This window comes from Gadus morhua, chromosome 18, assembly GCF_902167405.1.
Source record: "Gadus morhua chromosome 18, gadMor3.0, whole genome shotgun sequence".
NCBI classification, from domain to species: domain Eukaryota; kingdom Metazoa; phylum Chordata; class Actinopteri; order Gadiformes; family Gadidae; genus Gadus; species Gadus morhua.
This window is the reverse complement of record NC_044065.1, coordinates 9,326,540-9,336,647: the sequence shown is the minus strand read 5'-3', so window position 1 is coordinate 9,336,647 and position 10,108 is coordinate 9,326,540. Positions and strand designations below refer to the sequence as shown.

The following is a 10,108-nucleotide window of genomic DNA, read 5'->3' as shown; positions in this document are numbered from 1 at the left end:
TCAAATAGGCCACGGACATCAGGGGGCATTTCTTTCAAAGCATGCACAGCATCTGCAGTTGCGTTTACCTTGTACTTGTTTTAAACATGGCCAGTGGGATTCTCAAGTCTTCCTCTTTCAGTTCCGGATATTTGCGAACTGCTGCATCATTTGTAATGGGAGTAAGGAGGGTGTTTTCCATTTATTTTAATGTTGGAATTAGGGATGCACCGATTGTGAAATTCTGGGCCGATACCGATGTTTACAATAACAATTTGGCCGACACCGATGTTATTTATTCCCCCTTTCGTGCCAGGGAAACAAACCCAACCCCCACGCACGCACGCACGCACGCACGCAGACATGCACCCACGCACCTCGTATACACGCACACACAATGACACAGGGAGAGGCTTTAATGATTTGTATGAAATCAATCCGTTTATTTCAACAACTTCGCCATCAACATTCAACATTACAATTATTTCAACGTGGGCTGCCTTAATACTAGGGCATTAGGCAGATAGGCCTAAATGCCCCGAAAACAGATCGCTATTTATTCTACTAAACCCAGCCTGCATGACGGTGAACTAGACACGTCTTTAGCATATATGGAAACTATGGTCAAAAAAATAACTTCACAAGGTTTGTCTTTTCTTTTCACAATTTATTTGTTACCAGCATTCGTAGTGTTGATCAACTGAGAAATAGTCGCCAAAGACGTTGACGTCGCTTAGCAACCGAGGACGCTTGCGGAGTGAAATACTCTCGTGTGGGAGTATTTCACTGTCTCGGAGAAAGATCAGCATATGCCGTTTGTAAGACATGTTCCAGTGACATTTCAAGAGGAGGAAGCCTCAGTTTTACCGGCGATGTTTGTCGCCTTTTGTAGGGACAGTGGGGGGGTCACTATGAATCTTAGGGGGTCATATCCCCCCCCGTCCCTAGTGCCATCTGCGCGCATGGATAAACCATTGGTTAGCTTGAACGCCATTATCGCTAAGGACGACATAAAAACACGTTACAAAGTTGTTGTCCACGCCAAGTTTCACGAAACGTTTGGATTGAGATTACTTGCGTTGAGGTCGGAGAGACACCCACCACTTAGCAAACGCGGCGACCTCAGTCGGAATACAACCCAGACTTCTGCCTCATCCTGCACACCAAATGACTGTGATACCTCACTTGAATGCAGATTTGGAGAAGAACAAGATATAGTCTCGAGAAGCACATGCAGGCTTATTTTCTTGCATTAGTTAGAAATAATAGGACAAGTGGGTCTCTCTGATAATGTTGAACCTGTGCAGCTGGATCAGACAACCCAGTGTAACAATTCAAAGATTTCTGTCAGCTGATAGAATCCCTGCTCGCTTGCCTGTCCTAAATATATGTATGTATATACACATACATATATTTAGGACAGGCAAGCGAGCAGGGATTCTATCAGCTGGTTCGAGGACCCCAAATAGGTAGGTAGGTCTCTCTCTATATATATGTATTATTCTGATCCAACAGCTTCACTGAAGTCTCTCTCTCTCTCTCTCTCTCTCTCTCTCTCTCTCTCTCTAGAGAGAGAGAGAGAGAGGTTCGGCTGCCAGATTGTGACAATGGAGGGCATATACTTTTACATGTCAACACAATAGATTATTATTCATAGATTACAATAATCAAAAGGAGATCGTTAATGCTTGGGAATAACATGGGAATGAATGAAACGCGCATGCGCATTTAAAAGACAGCGTTTACAGGACGAGTCGATCCGGCAGCCGAGTCAATCTGACACCCACACCTGACACCTTTTTATTATTGCATCTTTTTATATTCCATGGGCTGCTGTAACAAATGAATTTCTCATGTATAGGAAGAAATAAAGCTATTATCTTCCTATTCGACAGATATTGGCATATTCATTTCGGGTTCATCAGCAGTTCCTGCCGTCCTTTCAGTCAGTCCTGGCGGACAACCATCAGCGGTTCCTGCCGTGCTTCCAGTCAGTCTTGGTTGACAACCAAGCCCCTGACTGTAAATAAATTACTCTTTTAATTTCCTATGGAATATGCCTTTTTACTCCATAGCTTCCATGGTATTGCACTAAAACACACCAAACCAATGCAGAACTGTTCTACTAGGTGGTACTATTTAGACACAGACAAGGATAGGCTAATATAATTTGTTCCCATTTGAGTCCAGTACGCAGTTATCTGCCTTATAACCAGGCAATCAAACCATGTGGAGATGCATGTTTAATTCAATGCGTGTCTGCCATCTCCGTCAGACAATAAGATAAGATGCCTGGTCTGGAAAAGACCTGACTCAGGTTTAGAATTAAGAATAACTTTGTTGTGATTAGATCGAGTTACTGGAGAAGGAGATAAATCCCAAAGAGCTGGACTTTCTCCCTACTTCCCTTGCTTGCTCAACTCTCTGCCGCCCCTCTCGGAGTTCCTATCCAGCCCTGGCATTATGCTGCTGAGCATCACCTACAACATAGATACTACATGTATGGCTAAATTAAGATCCATGGAGCGGTGCGAACTAATTCTGCCTATATATCTAGCATTCGGTTCAAAATGGCAATGCAATTTAAATATAATAATTTTTTGTTTTTGCTCGTCTGTTTTAAGAAATCGTTAATTGCTCCCTGGACTCAAGATAATCCTTTTTGCTCTGTGCTATTTAAGCCAATACCAATGCACTCAAATCTGTAAAGCTACCATGCATGCATGTATATTTGTCCATAAAGGTTGGAGACATGGACATGGGCGGTAATGCATTGTGTGGACAGCAAGAACAAGTGGCCGCTGGACAAGATGGGTTTATCTGTGGAGGTTATGCCGACAGGGGTTCAGCCCTTCCCGGTAGGGAGCCTAAATCTATGGCCTTATAGAGGTCCGTATTATTATTACAAAAAGGTCAAACACCAGCCAATGGTTACAAATTTTGTTCTCTGTATAGTTTAATTTACAAAATAGGTAACAATAAATCAACATTGTACCGTTAGGAACTGGCAAGTTCAATAATATAGTAAAATCAACCATAAATCATATTTACAATGCATGTTCCTTTTCTTAAGGTAACTTACGCTCTATTTTTTTGAGAAAGAGTGGAAAACAATTATTGAATATATTATTACAGCAATTCCAGAGATGCCATTAAGGTTTTTTTTGAATAAATGTAGAATTATAAAAAACCAATAACAAGGGAATCTTTAAAAATTGTTTCAGAAAGGCAAGACCCCACTGTGCTCTGCGGTTAGTAACATGTAAACCAGCTCAGGACAAGGAGCCCATATAAACATTACTGAGATGAGGAGTGTTACAGTGATTATATTTTCAACCAGTAGTTTTGCGGCGGACCCTCAGAAGGGGGTGATGGCGAAGGCATGGCTGAAGAAGTCCCCCCCCCAGCATGTCTGTCCCCTTGTCAAGGTGCTGCACCTGGAACACACACACACACACACACACACACACACACACACACACACACACACACACACACACACACACACACACACACACACACACACACACACACACACTTTAGCCAACACTTTCCCTCCAAAGTAAACCTAAGAATAAAATAAAACGATCGAACAAATGACCAGTATGGATGGATAACGTGTGATCACTTTGGATGAAGGTAGATGTGATTAATACCAATGTGACGGAAAGCTAAAGGCGTTACACCGAGCCTCCACCAGAGGGAGTGCTGGTTCAAAGTAACACACTGGTCCACCCGAACCAGTTTGGCATGTTAGCGTTTTAACCAGGTGACGGGGAACGTGATGGTAAGCAAACACAAAACGAGAATATCAGTAGCTCGTGAGCATGTTTCTTATAATAGACCTTTTACTGGGGCGGACACATTTTCTGGAGGACCTCCAAACTTTACTGTGCTAACAATAGAGAGCCTGCGTAGGAGCGCTTTTGTTTGGTTCCTGTCCATCATTGAAGATGACTGAACCAGATGCCAGATCAACGCAACACACGCAAACACCACCCGGCAAACATCGCCCGAGTAAACAAACTGGTCGTAGACCAGCCCCCTCTTCCGTTCCATTATACATAAAAACACAGACTTGTGGTTTTGTTTTCGTCTCTTTAATCCACATAGTCGGTAGTCTTGTGTGTTTTTCCCACCCACTGCTAGAGGAACCAGTGGTTAGTTCTCATTGTTTACAGTCAAGAAAAACTGAGAACAATCAACATTAGTGAAAAAGCCCTACACACAGACCAACTGTAGAACACATGTTTATACAAAAACACACATTGCCTAGAGAGCATCTACTAGTTAAGTGACTCAACTCATTTGAACCACAGGTTTTGGTATTATTTGACAATAGATTATTCAAAACATGTCCCAGGACACCTTCCCTCTTTGAATTACCCGTCCAGGAATTTACTGACACACACACACTCTTACTTTGATGCAGCCGCCCGTGTGTTGCATGAAGCTGCTATGTGGGTTTGTGTGTACACAGGGCACCAGAGATTAATCTTTTTCATCTACTTTGGCATCACAGGGTCATGACACGGCTGGCGTTTACCGTAACACCCTGGCGCTAAACACTTCCTGTTCCGCTAAAAATAACAATTATTATGCACACTCTGCCTCTCATCAGCTGGCCTCCAGTAACCCAACGGGCTGCGTAAAACTCACTGGATGTGTTTACCTTCCCTAAGCAGCCTCACATCCAGCTCCAAAACACAAGGGCAAAGGTTAGCTTGTCCATAGCTGGGTCAGTGTTCTGGGAGTCGACGTTGGAGTGCATGTGCATGTTTTGGAACAATGCCATTTCAGACTTGCCGGTAAGCCTCCACCCCCTCTCCACCCCACTCACCTCTCACAGAGGGCACCCCGCCCCGACCAAGCTGTCAAATCATCCCCGTGCTACCCTGCTGCTGATGACTCACTCCTTAACAGAGTCATCAAAGCAAGTCGCCACATTGTTCTCCCTCGACCCGTGTGGATTTGGTACGGCTGCTGGGAAGACCGGAGCCCTGGGGCTGGGAATCGCTTCTCACCACAATGACTCCACATGCATGAAAACAATTGCACAGGGTCAGGGTTTGCTGTTAAGTGTGCTTCAGGAACAGCTTGGCTAGCCTGTTTGTGTGTGTGTGTGTGTGTGTGTGCATGCCTGCATGTCGATGTGCATGTGGTGGCTAGCAGACAGAACCAGTTCATGGCGGAGTTCAACTGACCTCTCAGAAGAAGTTCTTAAGGACCGGCGTGACCAGTTTAACCCACAGCTTGACAAAGCACTCGGGACGCTCAAACGTGGCGAGGGAGACCTCCGAGGACCTCTGGTACAACCTTTCGTGCTCCTAAGGGAGACCAAAGAAAGAAGTACAAACATGTGAGTGCGTTTGAATTAAAGACGCGTGACTCACTTCTCCTGGCAGACGCAGGGCCCTACCTCCTGGAGCTGGGCCCGCAGTTCCCGATTCTCTGTTACTATGGCGATCTGGGCCTCCAGGTCACGGTGAACCGAGCGGTAGCCGAAATTGGGCGAGCCAATGAGCGTGAGACACGGCCGGTCCTGGCCTCCCAGGTAGAACCACAGACCTGTTGCGGGGACGAAGAGAACGCGTGAGGTAAGACTTACGAGCCGCGATCACGAAAGGCTTCTTTTTTTCCCCCTGCTGGCTCAAACCACAACTAAAAAGGAAGCACATGCAGAAATCCCCTGCATGTCTCCAAACCCCAAGTATGAGCGAGGGAGAGTGAGTGAGTGTGTAGCCTGGCCCTGAGGCTACCACGGGAATGACTGTACAAGCCAGCCTCTCACGCTCATGCCCTGGACTAACCGCCGGCAGCCCGAGCAGCATTGCTAGGGTCGAGTGGGGCCGGGCGAGCCAAGGGAAATAAAACAAAAACAAGGAATACAGAACAAAAAACAGTCATCTCACTGACCGCCGCCTAGACCGAGGGCTATGCGGAGTCCAAACACGGAGATGAAATATCCGTGCCTTGTGTTTACACAGCGCGTGTTAAGGCGGTGGATTTTCCTATAAAGTCAACCTGAGAGGGGGAAGCACTCAGCTCTCTAATACCGTGTGTGTGTGTGTGTGTGTGTGTGTGTGTGTGTGTGTGTGTGTGTGTGTGTGTGTGTGTGTGTGTGTGTGTGTGTGTGTGTGTGTGTGTGTGTGTGTGTGTGTGTGTGTGTGTGTCCCGTCGACCCACCCTTGGCGTGGAAGGTCCACTGCGGCCGGTGATACTCGTAGAGGTGCACGCGCTCCTGCTGGCCCAGCCGCCGCACGTTGCCGTAGAACTGCCGGGCGATGTGCACGTACGCGGCGGGGATGGCGCCGGCCACGCCCTTGGCGCCGTAGAAGCCGTTGACCTCCGGCGAGGCGGTGAGGATGCGGTAGTCGGCGGCGGCGCCCAGCACCAGCCTCATGTAGGCGCGGGTCAGGTTGAAGTAGCCCGAGGTCAGGAACACCGTGGCGTCGGCGCCGCCCTTGGTCAGCAGACGCTGGAGAGGAGGGGCGTGGTTTAAGGCTCACAGAGAGAGAGAGGAATGTGGCGGCCCCCCGTCAGGGGATGGGAGAGAGAGGGGCTGGGTGGGTGGACAAGGACCCTCAAGACTCCACTTGTTACGTGTGGGAGGAAAAAAAAATCTGACTTCCTTTGTGGTTTGTAAAAGGGCGGTGATTAAATGGAGGAAACATCAGAGCGTGTGGGTGAGCGAGTGCGTGCTCAACATTCAATATGACCTGACTTGGAAATCAGGAAAGTGGTTGGAGACGTAAGGTAGCGAACCCGACTCATCCCCCTCCCACCTAACCCGCCCACCCGGCCTTTGAGTCTCCCATGCCAGCTCACCTGGGTGACCTGCTCGTCCATGTTGATCCCCAGGGGCTTCATCTGGACCAGGGGGAACACCCATGTGTCCCTATCATCTTCCTCCCCCTCCTCCTCATCCTCCTGCTGCTCCTTTTTCCTCTCCGCCTGCTCCTCCTCCTCGTCGTCCTGCCAGTGGTGGGACAGGTGCTGCCTCAGGCGCGCCGTGTTCACCACCCCCATGATGTGCTCCCTGGCCGACGCCGAGAACTCCTTTCGGTTGCCTGGGAGAGGTCAGATGGAGCGGTCACATGGAGAGGTCGGATGAAGGGCGTGCGGCACGAAGCGGCCACACTCATGCAAAGCACATATGCGACCAGCTGGTACATTTTACTAGCTGTGAACATGCACAGGCATAGCAGGATCCAGATGGGCCATGGTCGGATGACTGAGTGAGTGTCTGTTCGAGTGAGTGTTCGTCTGCGCGAGTCTCTCTGAATTTGTGTGTGTGTGTTTGCCCCACACCAGAATTTTCATTAAAGATTGCCTGGAGACGTTTTAAAGGCATGACTCACAGAGGAGAGGGATGGGAAGGGAGCAGAGGGGAGTGGAAATGCAATCTCCGTTTTATTCCTGTATGGGCTGTGTTTTACTGCAAGCTGCTCCTCTGCTCTGCTCGGAGTCTGTGCTCGTTTCTGAATGACTAATGTGTGTGTGCGTCAGTGTGTGTGTGTGTTTGTGTACGCGTGCGTGAGAGAGCGAGAGAGTCTGCGAATGGGGGTGGGGGGGGGGTGGGTGTTTGTGCATACAGAGTTCCCACTCCAGATCGTCTTCCAGCAACGTTGTGACATCAACAGCCACGCTGTTCCTGGTGTCTGTTTCAGCTGCGGTCCAGGCCTGCAGCAGACATGATGTCATTCATCCTGGCCGACTGCACAGCGGTCGCGTGCACGCGCGCACGCACGCACGCACGCACGCCGTGCGGCCTGTCACTCATTTCCTCCTTCATTTCTTTCCCCAGGTACAGGCAAGCGCAATTACAATCACACACGTTCACTCTGTCTGTAAAAATCTGATTACATGTCCTGTCTAAATATTTCTAGATGATGGATCTATAGACCCAACTCCATCACATGGTGTTACCCCCTGCATGCACGCACGCACGTGCGCACGCACACACACGCTCACCGTTGTACGGGTGCACCCTGCCCTCCAGCATGGACACCGAGTCGTCCGGGTGCAGCTGCAGTGAGACGTCCCCCACGGCCCCCACCAGTGAGGCGAAGAAGTCCGCCACCTCCTTGCAGTTCTCCAGCAGGACGTAGCGGTCCTGGCGGTTGGTGAAGTACGAGTCGCTCAGGTTGGCCCTGGGAGGCGAAGGGGTACAGAGTCGGTAAAAAACGAAAAAAGTTATTAAAAAAAACGACAGCTGTGTTTGAGAATTAGGTATAAGTGAGTGAGTGAGTGAGTGAGTGAGTGAGAGAGAGGTCGGCCCACCCGCTGATGATGACGCTGTCGTCGAACAGGTACACCTTGATGTGCTGCACTCCGATGGTCTCGTTGAAGCGCTGGGGCATCAGCAGGCGCAGCAGGCCCCGCAGGTCAGGAGTGTGGTACAGGGACACCCGCATCTGGGACGCGTAACGCTGCAGCAGTGGCAGCAGCATGGTGCGGGAATTCTGCCGGCCTGGACGGAGACACAAGAAGAACAGACAGCCACAGATTAGCAGTTTTGTTTTTATTTGTCACATACTCATGACAGGTCGTGCGGTGAAAGGTTTGCGTGACAAACATATTTCTCTGCTTAAAATATAAATTCCAATAGCATAAAGATAGAATAGGCCGTGTCTCATTCAGAAATATGTACACACAAGATAGATAAAGTATTAAGTTATTGCAAGTATGTTAAGTTACTGCCAGAGTGCACGTGTGTGTGCGTGCGTGTGCGCAGGTGTGTGCGCGCGTCGTTCGCCCAAACAAGCGAGGAGCCGAACCTCGTGATCCTCGCATGTAGTCGAGCAGGATGGAGACCTGCAATGCAGGCCCGTCGCCTGGCTGCTGCGAGCGCGCCAGGGCCTCCTCCACACAGTCCACCTGCAGACGGGGACAGCAGAGCGGGGTAAGGCCCTGGGCCGAGGCCACAGAAGGGAGAAACTTCCACCAGAATTTGCGTTCCGACCCACCAGCTCCTGCTCCAGTTGGCCCGTGCCCAGGTACAGCGAGGCCATCACCACTCGCCGTTCGGCTGTTTTGATCCGCGACTGCAATAATAGATTTAGATAAGTACATCGATAAGTATGTCAGCGCAACTTGCATGTTGGCATTCCGGCTTTCATTTAGAATCGTGTCTTCTCAGGTACAGACTAGATTGACTTGAGATAACTCTGCAACTCTGACAGCAGTCATGCAGCAATACATTGTTGTGGGAACAAATAGTACTAATCACTAATCACATTTTCCTTTACAAAAACAGCATTGTTGTGGGAACAAATAGTACAAAAATTACTAATCTCTAATCACATTTTCATTTACAAAAACAGAAGTACCCAGCACAGCGTGGAGACATTTGTGCTTGTGTTAAACGGGGCGGTAAAAGGAGAGACCGAGAGGAAGAGACACGACTATTATTAACCACATGTCACAGAAATCTAATTTTAATCTTCCTCCCAAGATTCCCGTAAGAAGGAATCAACAATAGGGAAACAACTCTTTTTCCTGATACACAATCAGAAACCGATCTAAGGAACAGCACCAACAAAACAGGTCGAGAGAAGGGAAGAACTACAGAGACGACAGCAATAACAGCTGCAATGTTTTAGCCTAAGCCCCTCCTCACCTTGATGGCTTGGTAGAACTGACTGGGGGAGGACAGTATGTGGATGTTCGTGCCCGGCACCCTGAAGCCGGGCGCGTGCTCAGCCATCCACTGGAATTGTGTGAGAAGGCCATCGGTCTCCTTAAGTCCTGCCGACCGGGGGACACAGTGGGGGGCCGGCTCTGCCTCAGCCAGGAGGGGGGCCAGCAGAAGCACAGAGGACCTGAGAGAGGACATGAAGGGCTTATGAGTATCTCTTAACAAAACTAAACATTTTGCTGACGGTGACCATACATGTAAAGAGCTAGGGTAGGCTATCTATTTTAGAAACATTTATTGGACAGATTTGTTCTATTCCATTTACATCCCGACAGCTCCAACAAAAACATTTTCTGCGGCTGTCGCAGGCCTGTTATTAGCATTGTCATTCAATTTGCCCTGATTGAAGTGATTGGATGGCCGTCCGATCTATCTACCTAACCACCAGGCTACATGCAGACACTCTGGCACTCATTGCACATGACCTTC

At 48.9% G+C, this 10,108-nt stretch overlaps 1 protein-coding gene across 4 annotated transcripts in view; it reads right to left on the bottom strand.

The window, feature by feature from the left end:
* Positions 1 to 2,904: 2,904 nt before the first annotated feature.
* pgs1 (phosphatidylglycerophosphate synthase 1) overlaps positions 2,905 to 10,108 on the bottom strand; it is a 9,088-nt gene continuing 1,884 nt past the window's right edge. Inside the window, exons 2-12 of one of the 4 annotated variants that reach the window (XR_003973873.1) lie at positions 9,602 to 9,803; positions 8,949 to 9,026; positions 8,760 to 8,859; positions 8,263 to 8,452; positions 7,954 to 8,132; positions 6,808 to 7,049; positions 6,166 to 6,457; positions 5,399 to 5,547; positions 5,184 to 5,306; positions 4,820 to 5,011; positions 2,905 to 3,416 (exon numbers count right to left, since the gene is read on the bottom strand). Coding sequence is in view for 2 of the 4 variants with exons in the window: in XM_030340576.1 (XP_030196436.1) it covers positions 5,187 to 5,306; positions 5,399 to 5,547; positions 6,166 to 6,457; positions 6,808 to 7,049; positions 7,954 to 8,132; positions 8,263 to 8,452; positions 8,760 to 8,859; positions 8,949 to 9,026; positions 9,602 to 9,803 (1,552 nt within the window). In the remaining 2 variants the exon portion in view is untranslated. The remainder of the gene's footprint in view (positions 3,417 to 4,819; positions 5,012 to 5,183; positions 5,307 to 5,398; positions 5,548 to 6,165; positions 6,458 to 6,807; positions 7,050 to 7,953; positions 8,133 to 8,262; positions 8,453 to 8,759; positions 8,860 to 8,948; positions 9,027 to 9,601; positions 9,804 to 10,108) is intronic. The other 3 variants (XR_003973872.1, XM_030340576.1, XM_030340577.1) reach the window with 3 other exon arrangements.